Here is a 16792-nt window from a genome sequence, read left to right on the forward strand (position 1 = left end):
ACAGGCGGAAATGGGCTTCCATAAGCAGGAGTATGTGATATATCCATGGATATAAGGTTATTGTAATGGATAAAAAGATTACCTGTGTTATGCAAACCACAGTAAATAATATTTAGAGCAAAACAGATTTATTTTTGTTTGTTTCTTTTTTGTAATTACTTTTTGTAACTGACTCATAAAAATTTTAGCCTAGTTATTACCACCAAAAAATACTATAAAGAATGTACAATTGCTTTTTTCTGAAAAATAGACCGGAAGTGTTCCTTTTGCTGCTGTTGACGGAACACGGCGTGAGAGAGCGGAGGCTAGAGACCACACAGACGGGAAGGTTGAACATCCGATTCTTCGCAGTCAAACAGGTTTGTATTTTATTCTGTTTTTATTCAGTAGGTTTCCAAGATATATTTAATTAAACAGCGAGGATAAATAAGCTTATTCCATCCATATAAACGTGATTAACGTTTCGCCCATGATTTTTTCTTGACAATCAAGTCTGATAAGAGTCGGTGTTTAAAATGATCAATGCGTCGCATTTAAGAATGGGTTCACTGTTTTCACAGTAATGAAAATATCGTGTTAAGACGTTGTGGCAGTCTCATGGCAGTGAAGTGTTACTGGGTTTCCCATTGAGCAGCGGACAGGATGAACCCGGCCTGTCGTTTGCTGCAACAGCCATCTCTTACTATGTAATGTTATCTATGTTATCTTTCATACATCTTTAAAAATGCTACAATATATATTAACAGCTGCATCACGCCTGTTATGGATCTGTGCGTGAAGCCTGAGATGTGAAGGCTGTGATTGCAGCTGTAATGCGCTGGGACTGTTTTCTGTCACTTTTGCCCCTTTTCTACTCACTCAGTATGGCACGATTTAGCCGCGGCCTGGCGTTCATACACATTCTACTGCGGCTTCTGGCCAGCGTTATTTCCCCCCCCCACCAGCATTCCGCCAAGTCCCGCCCCTACTCAGCCTCTGATTAGCAATCCCTAACCCCACCCTAACCCTAACCTTAACCAATCTAACCTAAGGAAGCAAGGAGTACTAGCCAATCAGAGGGAGTGCTGGCGGAAAGCTGGTGGGTGGAAAAAAATGCTTCTGGTCGCTTTCATCTGTCTGTGTGCTGCTGGTCCAACTATGTTTAAACAATTTGATTTAACCATATTAATGAGAGCAGTTGAATCAAAGAAAACAACAAAGTAGTTTATTAAATGATTTTGTAACATGACATAAAAACAAGAAATCAACCCAATTATTATTTATTATTCATGTGTCAAGATACTAACAATTTTGAAATGTTGTAAAAGGCATACATGCAATCTCTTATTTTGAGTTATATCGACTAGTAAGCCAATAGTCCCATGGGTGGGCACACATGAAAATTAAGTTATATTTTGGTTTCCTGATTGTAGATAAAGGGAAATTAAATTTGATGATTGTTCCTGCATCTTGTTAACAAAATGTGTTGTATTTTCGTAGATAAATTACAATAATCCTTATTACAACGCTGCCATGTGTTAAAGATCCCAAAAAAAATGCTGCTTTTCTTGTTGGATAATGAGCTCTGATGGCAATTTCCACATCCAATAAGTTTTTCTTTAGCCTTTTCAGTACAGACCTACTCCCTACTGAGGTTACATATCTTAATACACTTTAACATAATTTTGATGTCCATCATCAGTTATATAAGGTGCATAAGGTGCAATAGGGAGTAAAAAAAAAAAAATAATGTAAAAGTCGTAAGGGAGTCTCTAACTCAGTCTGCTTTATTTCTATTTTATTTTGAGATACTATGAGAAAATTCTCAATCTAACCATGTAAGTTGAGTGTGAGCCCTGTATCATTAGATAGCTTATATTTAAGTTAGTGTTATGTTACAGTCAAGCTAACGGTACAGCCCAGCTTGTCCCGATGCTAAGGCTAAGTTAATAGTTGGCTATGCTTTATTGGGAGTGGGCTTTGTCATGTATCCCATTTGTCTTGTAGGTAGGCTTTGACCTGATAATTTCAATGTGCATCTCTGAGGAGGAGGAGGCAAAAGACTACAGCTACATTCCAGAATTTCAGAGGGTCATACTTGAAAATGGGTGTCTTCAGCGCATAGGATGGCACAACTATGATCCAGAAGGCCAGATGATCCACATCGTCTGGCCTGCTGTCCGGTGTACCAGCCTCAACCACCCAGGAACTATTGTAGACACAGGTTAGCAGGGGGCATTGTATGGCATGAAAATATATCACTGACTTCATAGTTGTGCAAGAGAAACTACTCAAATAAAACTATTACGTTGGGTGCAATGGGAATTCTCTGTCTGGACAAAGACATGGTATTAACAACATACCTTGTTGATAAAATAGAAAATTGCAATATAATATGTAAAATATATATTCAAGTGAAAAGAGCTGTAGAGTATTTAAAATGAAGAGAATGGAATGTTTAAAATATTGACTAAGGAATGTGCAAATGATCACACTAGAAAGAATATGTGCAATGTACAAAAATAATAATCAAAAAATTTGCGTAATGTAACGCATCAAGTTAGATGTTGATGTGGGAAAACTTGTACTTCTTGGTCAGTCTTCACTTTGATGAATAGAAGAATAAACTCGATGAGCCTCAGTTGTTCTTACTTGAATATATAGGTTTACTACAACACAAATCTGATATCAGAGAAGATCTTGGTATAGCACGTATGCATGGACACAGTGTTCCATGCATACGTGCATAAGTTTCCCTTTATCTACAATCAGGACACCATGTCATTGCACAAATTAAACATTCTTTCATGTCCATAAGTTTCTCCCACAGTTCCCCCCTTTTTAATCATGAGATCAGCATCGCCCACAAAAAACATATACAGTGGTGTGCAAAAGTGTTTGCCCCTTTCCTCATTTCTTATTTTTTTGCAAGTTTGTCACACTTAAATGTTTCAGATCATCAAACAAATTTAAATATTAGCCAAAGATAACACAAGTAAACACAAAATGCAGTTTTCAAATGAAGGTTGTTATTATTTAGGGAAAACAAAATCCAAACCTACATGGCCCTGTGTGAAAAAGTGATTGCCCCCTAAACCTAATAACTGGTTGGGCCATCCTTAGCAGCAACAATTGCCATCAAGCGTTTGCGATAATTTGCAATGAGTCTTTTACAGTGCTGTGGAGGAATTTTGGCCAACTCATCTTTGTAGAATTGTTGTAATTCAGCCACATTCAAGGGTTTTCCAGCATGAACTGCCTTTTTAAGGTCATGCCACAGCATCTCAATAGGATTCAGGCCAGGACTTTGACTAGACCACTCCAAAGTCTTCATTTTATTCTTCTTCTTCGTCTGTCTGCCTCACTAGAATGCTGTATCAAATTCACATCTGAATCCATATAAGGTTCAGCTATTATGCAACAGATGTTGAATAAACATTCGCAAACAGTTTGCTCAACTTATCTCCACTAGGCCACTCCAAATTCTTAATTTTTTTCTTCTTCAGCCATTCAGAGACCCCACAACAACATCCAAAGAACTGCAGGCCTCACTTGCCTCAGTTAAGGTCAGTGTTCATGACTCCACCATAAGAAAGAGACTTGGTAAAAATGGCCTGCATGGCAGAATTCCAAGACAAAAACCACTGTTGAGCAAAAAGAACATTAAGGCTCGCCTTGTCAAGTTATCGCAAACGCTTGATTGCAGTTGTTGCTGCTAAGGGTGGCCCAACCAGTTATTAGGTTTAGGGGGCAATCACTTTTTCACACAGGGCCATGTAGGTTTGGATTTTGTTTTCCCTTAATAATAACAACCTTCATTTAAAAACTGCATTTTGTGTTTACTTATCTTTGACTAATATTTAAATTTGTTTGATGATCTGAAACATTTAAGTGTGACAAACATGCAAAAAAATAAGAAATCAGGAAGGGGGCAAACACTTTTTCACACCACTGTATCTTCATATGACCTGAGTTCTGCCCTATAGAGCCAAACAGAAGCCTCTGAAAAACACTCTCAAGTGGTTAAGATCTCAGAAAACATTGAAGTGCTTTAAGATCTCTGACAGAGGTCACAGGTCACAAATCCCACTTCCACAAGACAAGAAATGGAACAAAAAGACCCAAAGCGAATAACTACACTAAAAAGACAGAGCAAAAGGAAAAACCTCTAAATGGCAAAAGAGGAAAACCTGTATTGCCCTATCTGTGTCAAGCATAGATCAAATCACTTCAAAGCATTTAAAATGGGTAAACATACTTATTAAACGTGATTATACAAATAGCAAAAACAATCCATTAATCATTAATTAACTCACTTCTAAGGTTAAAAAAAATAACAACAAAATAAAACCAAACGTACTGTAATTAAGAAACCTAAAACCATATATCCAGATATAAATATAAAACCAGATATCGCCGACAGATTAGCATTCCAACTCTTTACTCATAGATGGTTTAGTTGATTATTAGCATACAGTGATTATTACTCTCATCATAGCACAGTATATTTTAAAACCTGAATACAATAACTCAGAATGCATTAAGGATACATAAGATGTAACTTTAGAGTCCTTAAAAGTCCATTGTTGTAGATCTTGGAGCAATTCAATTAAATTTGATTTATATAGCACTAATTCATAACATAAGTTATCTCATTGCACTTTTCCTATGGTTCAGGTCTAGACTGTACTTTTTATAATATTAGTAATAGTAAAATCGATCGGGAGCTGTGTGCTATGACTTTTCTCAAAGATCAGCCCAATCGTTTTCGTGAAAATCATAAAAGAATGCGCAAAATTCCTCCATAGGGAATGAATGGAAATCGTTGTGAAGAGCTCAAACCACTGCTTCGCTGTACGTAAATGTAGATAAATTATTAAAAATTTAAACGGGCCATGACAAGTGGGACTTGCAAATGCAAACTCCACCTAGAATTTTAAAATAATAATAATAATGTAATGGTAGTAGTGATATTAATAATAATAAAGTAATAATAATAATAATAATAATAATAGTGATGATAGTGATAGCAATAATAATGATATAATAGTAATAAGACTAATAATAACAATTGTAGTAGCAGTTGTCGAGCAGGAACACGGAGGCAGCACAACCACAATAACAGAATTTCTCAAAATGGAGCTGCCAGTAATCAGAGGTGGTTTCTGAGCAGGTGTTGCTGAGTGGGGAGAACTTGTTGGAAATGTCAACAGGTTGGTGGTGAACGGTGGGCTTCTGCTTCTGGCTATTCTTCCTTCGGACGGTTACCCAGCCTCCCTGGTGGACAGCTAACAGGAGCTACCTCTGGTCTGGCTAACTACAGCAGCTAATGATTGAGTTCCCATGGTGCGGAACTGCGTTTGCAATTCACTAAGCCTCGCCTTCAACGCTACAAATAAACTACATTTATTACATGTACCATTATCACTAAAGGAGGCAGAAGAATAGCTAAACATCTGACAGACTGATCAGGAGAGAGCAGGAGAGTGAGAGGGAGAGAGAGAGAAGCCATTGCTAGCTGCTAAGCTAAAGAACGGTGGCTAGCAAAACTGAATAGCGTGTAAATTGTGGGATTAGCGAGAAAGTAGTTAAAAGAAGGAGAGCGCTATCAGTGCTTGTGCAGAACTAGTGTACGTTTTAGTGTATAGCAGATAGTCACTATAATGAAGAATCAAACTAAATTAATTTTGATGAGCTAGAGCAGCAAAAATACGCTATTAGTAACACAGAAACACCCTTGACCAGAAATGAGACAATACGCTTACTGCAGCACATCAGGCAGATGCACTGTTTAAAACATTCTCATGTAGTACATTCAAACACATCAATTTTTATCTATGATCTAAAAAAATCTACTTTTTAGCTTTATTACATACATTAGATCATTCAAATCATTCAAAATAGAAACTGAACCGAACTGATAAATGTAAATAGTATGAAAAATCTACAATTAAATGTAATAAAATGTGCATAGGCACCACACTTAATGTGATTACTAATTAGGTCATGTAACCGCATCCTCCTGGGCTTCCAGTTAATTTACCAATATAACTAAGGATTTTCTATCAAGCAAACATTCTATTTTAGATTTAGATAATAAAAATACTGTCTAATGGTGAACAGCTCAACTAAGTGGAAGTCTTCACTCGTGGAATCTGAATCATCATATGAATAATTGTGCATTATTGGACGAAAGTTAGGTAGAGGTTGATTTGGATCAGGGGAAATCTCAGTAGTTTCTGTGTTTACACTGTGCTTAACCATAATGTTAGAAGTCTTTTTAACACTTTCTTTAATAACAGCGGATACACAGGCACATATAATCATTTCTACTATTACTATCACAAAAACAAAAAAGCACAATAGAGGATCCCCAAGGCTCCAATAATCCCATTACGTCAACTATTGGATTAAATTCATGTACTTTATGCAGTTCAGCTAAGCCTTGTATCGCATCCTGGACTAAATCAGCTACAGTGTAAAACATTCATAGATGGACGACTAAGAAGTTACATTAATTTTGGTGATTTTAAAACAATTATTAGTTCCTAAATTTATCAATATTTGACTGTACATGAGCCATGTAGGGCTTGGATCAGAATTAATGCAAAAACAGAACGATTCTAACAAGACATCTAACACTGAAAGGGTATTGAAAAATCTCTGTTATTTAAGATTCCTACAGAGATAGTACAGTTGAGCAGAGTTACTTTTATAGAGGTATCGGAGACGATATCGGCCCTGGAACAGACTCAACTCAAATTACTTTTAGCATAGGAGCTACACTTGTTACTTCACAATTATCTGGTGTCATGGTTTTGGGTTTTTGTCTAGTTATTTCCTATTTTATAGAGAAATACTCTCCTCTCCTCATGTGTCTTGTAGTTTTACTCCCTGCCTTTGTTTGCTTTTCCCTCTGCCCTTGATTGTCTGCCCTGTCCTAGTTACACCTGTGTCTATTTATGTTTCACCTGTGTCTTGTTGTCCTTCCCTTAGTGAGTATTTAGTCAGTATATTTTCCCTGTTTCCTTGCCAGTTAATTCTTTTGTCTACATGTCAAGCATTCCTGCCCATTCTTGTATTTTTTTTGGATTTACTTCGTCTGTTGGATTTTTTGCCATTCTGGGATTTTGGATTTACTTTGTTGGACTTTCTGCCTGTCAGTTTTGGATTTTTGTATATTTGCCTGTACCCTGGATTTTACGTTTGCCTGATTCGTGACATCTGGTCCTGTCATTGATAAGCAGCTCTGTATTGTGTGTGGAAATTCAGTCAGTGAGTCTGGAAGGGGAGATGAGATGTCCTGGAAAATAACAACCCAAATCATACTAGTCAAACATTTCCCAATCTGCTTTGGTGAATGGAATTGGATTTAGCATTGGTGAATGAGATGAGGATGGTTGTTAACTTACTCACTAGTGAGACCAATTTCTACTACTAGCATTATCTACCATTGTTTGCATATCTAAATTAGCAGTATCATAAAAACTAGATCTTCAAAGTATGATGCTCTCTTCTGATGTCCAGTGACAAGCTTTGTCTTCTTCCATCAGGTTTGTTTCGTCCTTCAGTGTTGCTATAGTCCAAGCACTCTGATTAGTGTGTGAAAGAATAGGATACATGTCAGTGTTGCGATCAACTGAGCCCTTGCACTTTGGTGTCATCCTTTATTGAGTTTCCGCAGTTATTCCTGTAGTGAACCACTGGATCACATGATTCTTCCCCCCCTTTTCCTACATGTGTGCAACCTAGGCTAACACATGGAGGAGGGACTTAGGAGATGAGTTAAGCATGGCTTAAAGATAACACATGGCTAATGTGTTACCTTTAGAAACAGAATCAGTATCACCTGTGTGTGCAGCACATTTACAACAGCCAATTGTGAGGACAAGAAAATGGCTTTCAGTGGGTTGGATACAAGAGCTGAGTGTTGGATAGGTTTACTAGATGATGTCATAAAATCCAAATCATGCGTCACACCAAACGCACATCTTGAATCATTGTAAGTGGTGGCAGTCTGGCCCTCAGCTAAAATACAGGCATGCTAGTGCCAGATATTCCAGGAGGCAAAGCATGCACCTCCACTACACTTCTGTGGTGGCAGCATAAACTGATAGAAATTGGGTGTCTGAGAGTCTCAGCTGAATCATCGCAAAAGAAAATGATTCACAATCATGTGTATTTATCATCATAGTCAATCAATGGGAGTAATGTAGCTGGATGTGAAGGCAGGGCTCTATCAACAAAGATGTTAGAGTTAGACAGAATGGTCACATTGTAACCTGATTTGGAGCAGCTGTCATGTGTTGGGTGACAGAGGTGTTCAGAATGTGCAATACAGATTTGATATAGCCCATACAATAGGGCTGATTTTTCAATTAGAATAGCCATAGCTGTAACAGCTCGCAAACAGACTGGCATCCCCTGCATTACAGGAGTCAGAAGAATAGAAAGCCATCAGGCGTTAATGAGCGCCATGTTTCTGAACCAAGATGCCCATGATGAATGCTGTTTCTCTCTTTTACATACAGATGAAAAGGCAAGGTGATGCTGATATAAGAACAGCCCTAAAGTCTCTGAATGCAGATGTCATGTTTTCACTTAATTGAACTGTTCAGAGTGGTTCACCAGAGTGGCAGCATGAACGACAAAGTTCTTTTCAGTGGATCTATGAATCCAATGCCTGCAGTAGTTGATCATGCCTAAGAAGTAGCACATCAATGCTTTGGGCGTGTGGAGGAGGCACTGCAGACAGCAGCATAACTCTGTCTGGGGAGAGGAGGAAGTGAGCATTTTCCAAAATATACCCCAAGTAGGTGACCCTAGGTTGACAGCTTGGCAAGCAATGCTCTGTGACCTCTTTCAGTAAAACATGGAAGAAAATAGAATATCTTTACATACTTTCTCAGAAGCAACCTGCCTCCATCAGGTCAACAAGCTCATCAAGGTCTCTCTTTACCTATGAGGCCTAATATTGTAGAAATAATACTGATTATGAGAAAAATAATGCTGAACACAAATCCACTACATACTACCACTTACATCCAATGTGTAAAATTTAGAATCATGAGGTAATGAGGCCAAATTAGAATTAACATCAAAGTGGTAGCAGGAGCACTACTGGTTTCCCTCAAACCAGTGGTGCTCATGGAAGGGAATACCAAGGGAAACCAGTTTGGGCTATTTAGGGAATTTGCGAGGAAAACCTTTTTGAGAATGATAAACGCCTCAAAAAAGAAAAAAAAAACAATGACTAAGACAGTGACTATAAGAAAGATAAAAGGTCTACCTCCAGAGCTGCAGAGACTGGATCTTTGGTTGTGGCCAACCTGTTGCCCCCGTGTTCCTGCTCGACAACTACTACTACAGTTGTTGTTATTGGCTTTGTTACTATTATTGTCATTATTATTCCTATCATTCCTATTATTATTACTTTATTAATATTACCACTACCATTACATTATTTTAAAATTCTAGGTGGAATTTGCATTGTGCTTCTCTCTCCCCCACCCCCTTCTCTCTCTCTCTCTCTCTCAAAACTTAACTGCCATAATCTGCCTCTCTCACTCTCAACCTAACTGGCACCGGCTGACCCTGAGTCTGGTTCTGCCCAAGGTTTCTGCCTCTTAAAGGAAGTTTTTCCTTGTCACTGTCGCCAAGTGCTTGCTCATTGTGAGATTTGTTGGGTCTCTGTAAATAATATAACAGAGTATAGTCTAGACCTGCTCTATAGGAAAGTTGCAATGAGATAACTTCTGTTATGAATTGGTGCTATATAAATAAAATTTAATTGAAGAATTAACTTCATTTAAAACCATATCCCTGTGGACATGTATTTCTGATTGTGAATAATGGTCTTTCACAGCGGACTGCCTAAACAAAGCAGAAAGTGTGTCCTTTAGAGGGACATACTGACAAAAGCGTTATCTGTTATCTGTTCCTAGGTACATCTGAGCAGGTGCAATCGATTTGACTATCTTCTGTATTTCATCCTTGGGAATGTTTAACCCTATCAGTTTCGGCTTACTTTTTCAAACACCTGCTTCATTCCACTGCTGTGAACCTCTTGAAACTCATCAATAATATGCTGTCTTGTCATGGCTGGCAAAAGTAGTTTGGCCTGCATTTGTAAATAGAACTAAGCTTAGTTCTTTAGAAATGTGTCAGGATTCAAATCTTCCATCACTGTGAAGAGATAGACAGACAGGCTCATCTTGGACTTGGATGTCATGAACTTGAACATCAGATTCTTGTGGTGCATGTGGTTGCATTACAGTTGACTGCCTGTGTTTTCTAGATATGTGTGTGGCAAATGATGACCGCTAAAATATTCTGAGCATCCCTCAAAATGACAAATTACTTTCTTGCTATTCCATAGGTGTAATCTTAAATGAATGCACAACAAGGAAAAATTAGCAACATACAGCATCACATCCTTGAACACTGCTTTTGTGGTTGGCATTAAGCTGATACACGTTTTGTTTCAGTGACACAGAAGGTATGCGGTTTCTGTGCATGTGGGACTTTAATGCATAAAATGTCCTGAAATTGCTGGGCACTGTTCTATGCCGCATGGAAACCTTTAGTTGGCCAAGATTCGATGGCTTTTCACATGGGCACGAAACGTTTTAAAATCGGCAGTGTGGTGGCGACAAACCTTACATCTACACAACAGTCTCTACAGAGGCAAAACTGATGGAAAAGGATAATATCTAGCCCATATACTAATGAAAGCTACACTCTTGTACCAGTAGGTTTTCTATGCTCTTAAAATGATCACTATTTTTCCATTTACCGCCAAAATCTGTAATTTCCCCTGCAACTATGCCGAATTCCAATGCAAATCCCTGCAACTATTGTAAGGGGAAAAATTTCACGTTTCTTCTGTCTTGAGGATAATGTTAAATCCGAGTGCACATCAGACCTGACAACCGTGACTATCCATTTGTTGAGCCTTGCCTAGCCTCACCATGTGTGAGGGACAAAAGATAGACCTACCTGGTAAGGCCATAGCCTAAGAGACTTGACTGAGAAACAAAGAACAGACAGTAGAAAGGTGCCAAGCCGACACAGCCGTTAATTCACTGGATTCCCACTGGACGGGATGCGCAACACGGTGACGGATGGCATTGCGCAGTTATGACAACACCAACTCTATAAAGCCTGGCACCCCACACTGCCCGTTTTCTTTTCCACAGTAAACTCTGTTTACGAAGGAGGCGCATCACGTCTTTCCCCACGGTAACTACCGTTACCCCAAGAACACACTTGAACTTGGACTTTAATTTCCCTAAGAGTCATAACTTGCTGGATGAAAAACAGACTATTTTGTGTTTGCTGAACACTTTTGATCCTGATCTTTTACTCCCCATAACGATCTGCAGAAGGAGGAGACACCGACTGACCGTTCCCTTCACGGAAAGCAAGATCGCCGCTGAGCCCCTCTCCCTACCGACGTTGACTGCTGTTTTCATTTGCTGCCTCGAAAGGAACAGTTTCGCCATTGGACCCGGCTTTGTCAGCATCCGAGCCTGAAAGAAAGTCTGCCAGACAAATCCAAACAAACGGACGCATCAGTTGCTAGCCAAGAGCAATTTCAAGTAAGAGGCTTGTTTCTGGGCAGAGATAGATTTTATAACTGTGTGTTATTTCATCTAAGTTTCATTCTTGTGAATTGTGCTTTGCTTATTTTGGAAAGTGACAGACCGCTGCGTCCAAATTGCTGTGTGTTTTTCTTTGTGTTTAGCATGTTCCATTTTGTACCCCGCCATGGGCCATTTTAACTGTGTTAGCTTTAGCCACTGTGGGAGCTAATAACTGTGCTTTATCAGACTAAGGTCCAGTAACACAGCCGTTGGATGAAAGTCTGCTGCCTGATTACTGTGTGATAAGAGACAGCTATTGCTTTGCCATGGCATTTGAGATTTCTTGTGCCTTACTCTGTGTGCTTTCCTCTCTCTCCACTAACCCACACACACCTTGCACGTACATTTACACGCTTACACACATCTCAAACGGCACAGATAACGTGGCAGCTTAGCCACATTATCTTGAGGACAAATTGAGGCAGTCCTCCCTTTTTGGCTCTGTCTATTGGTTTGAGATTTGCGGGTCTGCCTGCCATTTTGGCTGTGTGCATGACAACCACCCACACGGTCACATCCCTAACCCTAACCCCACACACACACACACACACACACACACACACACACACACACACACACATATTTTAAATGCTTGCTGATTGTTGTATGCTTATTGTGATAGTGGTTGTTGGTCGAAGTTATTGAGCGTTAATCGGTGCTAAAGTTAAATAACCGCTATTGTACCATTTTTAAAAAGCAGTTGCCTGTGGTTATTGTGTGTACATATTGTAATAATATAGCTGGTTGCGACGGTCAGGGCTCAGATCTCATCCTTCACTGTCCCACTTTTATATAAGACAGTACCTTTTTAAATATCAACATTTTTAAGTGGACAGCCACCTTTGAGACTGTTTTTCACATTTGGTTATTGGTCCCAGATCCCATAATTTTGATAGTTAATAATTGTATTAATATTCATAAATATATTTGATATTTCTGCTAATAACCAAACCTGCCCTACCTGAATCCCAACACACTGAGTCATGGCAGAGCCGCTGAACTGTTTTGTGTGTGCCTCTCCTGAACTCTTTCCTCCGCAAAACCAGCTGAGCTAACATGTTGGTTCCCAATCTGAACCGTTCTCGATCTCAAAAATGAAAATTATGTTGAGTCTTAATAACAATAAAAACCATTGCCGCCAAAGGTAAATACAGTAGTTTTACATCAATTTCACAAATACAGTAAATTTCTGAATACACGGTCTGCCCGCCGAGTACTTGATCCCTGATGTTGATGGAACAGATCTCTGTGAAGATGTGGGCGTTCCACCAATATCAAAATCACCCTTGCAATTATGGTAATACATAGCATAATAAAAAGTTAATTATGCTTTGTGAATTACTGTTAATTCAAAAAGTTAAGAGTCTTCAAGTTAGGACTGACCCGGCCATTTAGGAATGACTGGATCTTGAGTGTGCGTTGTGTAACTGTGTGACTCAAGTGATGTTTTTTCTCTACCTTTCATCAGTCAAGATATGTCTGTCAGGATGGAAATGGATATCAGTGGAGTGTCCATGGCACACGTTTCCATTCTTCCTGCAGCTGAGATCAAAGCTACGTTGAAACCAGAAGCAGAGAGGCCTCGCTGTGCCAGCACACCATGTTCACCCATCAGAGGTACTGTTGCAGGATACCAGATCCTCCACATGGACTCAAACTATCTGGTGGGCTTCACCACTGGTGAGGAGCTGCTCAAGCTGGCCCACAAGTGGTCAGAAGGCACTCCAGAGAAGGGTTCTGTATCAGAGGCCGTGTCCAGCTCCATCCAGAGTGCTGTCCCGAAGTCTGCAGACTTGGGCATCCACCGGTCTTCACGAATCTTCAAAGGCAAAAGTCGCTACTACCAACCCTACGACATTCCTGCTGCTAACGGGCGGAGACGAAGGCGTATACCCAGCTCGAGTGACACCTTCCTCCAGTCCCTGGCCCACGGGGAGCCTGGGAGGGGTCTGCATGCTCCACTACCCCTCTGTCTGCGTAAAAGGAAGACAGTCCAGTCCAAGTCTTTGGACTACCTTAACCTGGACAAAATAAGTATCAAAGAGTCATCAGACACTGAGGTGTTACAGTACCAACTGCAGCACCTCACCCTGCGAGGGGAGCGCATGTTCACCAGAAACAAGACATGAAAGCACAGTGGAAGGCCTTTTTAGGCGTCTTTCACCCTCTTGGGGATATAGGTGCTATTTCCAGCTTGGTTTCTTTATACTCAGATTACAAGCAGTTCTTTAAGACAGACTGATAATCTTCTTATATTATGAACTGGGGGTTTTACCTTATTCTTTACACATAATGTTGTGAAAACCTTAAATTACTCCTCACATTGTAATGAGGTTGTTGGGGTTAAAAAAATGTGACTTATATAAATTTAGCAATAACTGGTGAACCTATTTATTGACAGTGTTGTGTGTATTTACTGGTCAGAGGTGCACTGATATATCAGTTTACAGCTGATAAAAGCACATATCACATACTGTATCATCTTTAAAATGCGCCACTGCTATCAGCCTAATAACAGTTTTACTACTTATCTGTGAGGAGTTGTGTTAGTGGAAGTTTTGTCAGATTTAATTCAGATTATGGCACTGCATACAACTGTGTCAACTGTCAAATTAGCAAGATAATACTTTTATTGCTGCTTTATTGCTGTCAGTCAATAACAATGTGTTTTTAAACCTCTTATGGCATGTGTAAAAAAAAAAAAAATACTAAATATGTTTATTAAAGGATAGGTAAAGATATTTTTATTAAAGTCCATCTTTATACAATATTCACATGCCATATGTACAGTCATTGGTTGTTGTAATCATTCCCTCTGTCCATACTGGTGCTAAAGTGACCCCATCCTTTTTAAAATATATTAAAGTATCTTTTCCTGGCATTTGTGCCTTTTCTCAATAGCTAGCATTAGAGTGGTGTCAGAGAGAGAGAGAGGAGGAATGACATGCAACAAACATCCCCCAGCCAGACTCTTTTTGATTACATTGTCAGCTCCTTAGACCACTATTCACCAGGATGCCCCAAAATGATCCCTTCCTTATGTGACTACACTGTAAATGATGGGGGAAAGAATCCATTTTCCAATTTGTCTAACTCAGACTGCTGAGACCTCATTTTTTCTTATGCTGAACTTCAGAATGTATTTTTACACAGAACAAAGACTGTTGATTTTGCCGCACAAGGAGAATCACTTCACAGCCTGTATGGACAGGATGAATAATAATTGATAACTCTTTGTACATATGGCATATGTGTATTATATTAAAATAAGACTCCTTACTATCAAACAGTCACCCCCATAAGTTTGAAATGCGGCTGTTGTAGCTTGATCAGAGTACAGCAACTTTAGTCAGCTTGAATTCATGCTGGTAACAGTAGGGACCAGTTTATATGTTGGGCGATAATAAAACATCTGTGGAAACTTCTAAAACCACTCCTGCAATGTCATACACTAAAGATGGGGAGTGAGAGAGTTCCCATGCAAGAGTTAATGCAGACAGATAGATATGGATGAGTGGAGTATCACTTCGGTCTTTTTTGCATCTTTTTATTGGTTATTGTTGGCAAATATGGTTGGGAATATGTTGGCTTTAGAAAACCATATTGGTACATCTTGGTTTTGTACATTGATTATGGGTGCACAACAGTATGTAGAGGTGTGTCTTTTTAATATGTGTATTACTGCAGAAAAGTTGTTTTCTGCACCTGAAAAATAGTTTTCTGTTGGACATCTACTACAGACTGTCTGTGGAAACATCAGTGCACCTTGATATTGTCGCCACCATGGCACCAATTAGGCGTTCACAGTAAACACTGCAATATTGTACATTAGCAAAGCCATGTGAACTCTTAAAGTTCTGTGGAAATATCTGTACACCCCTTGAGTTTTTGCACAATTTGTTGTGCTGCTTTGAAAGGAAATTGTGATTTGTCTCAGAACTTCTGTGTTTTCTGTTACACTAACGCAATAGAAAATGTAATTTATTTTATGAACGTGTAACATTTGAAGCCTCTGTGTTTTTGTAATCATGGCACCTTTCAAATTGTCAAATTTCAAATTCCTTTCTCTTGTAGAGAAATGAAACAAGTTAAATTGGTTCAGGGTGTTACTTTGAGCCCAATTCATCTCATCCATAGGGCAAGAGTCAGCATGCATGTCTGCCACAGTGTCTTTTTTTGATACTGTACTTGAGTCAGTTCATTTTTGGATAGGATTATAGTCATTCCATTTTTAATTTAGACTATACATATTTTTTGAAAATGCGGGAGTTGGTCTAAAACACAGCACACTTTCTTCACTCCATCCACCTGTTTTTATGCCCATTTTCAATTTGCACAAAAAACCTAAGTGGAAATGCTGGAAATTCAAAAAAAAGTTGAAATATCACAAAAAATTTTATGCTTGGCTGAGATGGAAAGGTTGGTGTATCGATAAAAGCAAAATGCGACAAAGTACAATGGAAACCGACTTAGCAAATGAATCATGACATACAAGAAGCATGTGATAAACACTTAAAGCTTCGGCTCCACTAGAGAGACCAAAAATTGCAGCAGAGGAAAACATTAGATCTGTGTGGAGCAATAAGAAGACTGTAACCTTCCTTAAATTAATACATGAAACAAGCAGAAACGCCATATTTCCATCACATTTTCCACATTATTTTTGTTCGTTTGAGGTTTGACTGCAGCTCTTTTAATTACATCATCTTGTTGCCCTCTCTTCTTCTGCAATGGTTTAATGGCACTGACTGGAGAAGTAGCACCAACTGTTTCTGGATGCGCCCAAATATTTGCATAACAGTAGTGGATGGAAACACTCACCTTATTTAGTTAATTTTTTTAGTTAATAAATAAATTCATAAAAGTAAGTACAATTTTCTATTTGCTTAACTGCATCATGGGTGCAGCTGTCTTTTATGCTGTTGTGTTGGAAATTGCTGTAAAGGCTTCTGTTATTGATGATGTAACTAAACATGGATGTCATGTTACTAATGATGATGATCATGTTACAGAAAAAGTAAAGAACAAGAAGCAGACTTGAGTTGTGACATTTCTTGGTACCAAGAAGGTGTAACCACCTATTTTCTATCTGTTTGAGATGTGTGTATATGGTAAATGGACTGTATTTGTATAGCGCCTTTCTAGTTTTCTGACCACTCAAAGCACTT

General features: G+C 38.9%; 1 protein-coding gene across 4 annotated transcripts; it reads left to right on the forward strand.

Annotated features, from left to right (window-relative positions):
- Window positions 1-250: 250 nt before the first annotated feature.
- macir (macrophage immunometabolism regulator) lies at window positions 251-16660 on the forward strand. Of its 4 annotated transcripts, XM_044174845.1 has the most exons (4): window positions 251-359; window positions 1987-2203; window positions 11364-11579; window positions 13093-16660. In XM_044174845.1, the coding sequence occupies exon 4, from the start codon at window positions 13100-13102 to the stop codon at window positions 13751-13753; it is 654 nt and encodes a 217-aa protein (XP_044030780.1). In that variant the 5' UTR covers window positions 251-359; window positions 1987-2203; window positions 11364-11579; window positions 13093-13099; the 3' UTR covers window positions 13754-16660. The 4 variants fall into 4 exon arrangements, with proteins under 4 accessions (XP_044030780.1, XP_044030781.1, XP_044030779.1 ...); XM_044174846.1 differs by lacking the exon at window positions 11364-11579; XM_044174844.1 differs by lacking the exon at window positions 1987-2203.
- Window positions 16661-16792: the final 132 nt, after the last annotated feature.

The sequence above is a fragment of the Siniperca chuatsi genome, linkage group LG18, assembly GCF_020085105.1.
Source record: "Siniperca chuatsi isolate FFG_IHB_CAS linkage group LG18, ASM2008510v1, whole genome shotgun sequence".
Lineage (NCBI taxonomy): Eukaryota > Metazoa > Chordata > Actinopteri > Centrarchiformes > Sinipercidae > Siniperca > Siniperca chuatsi.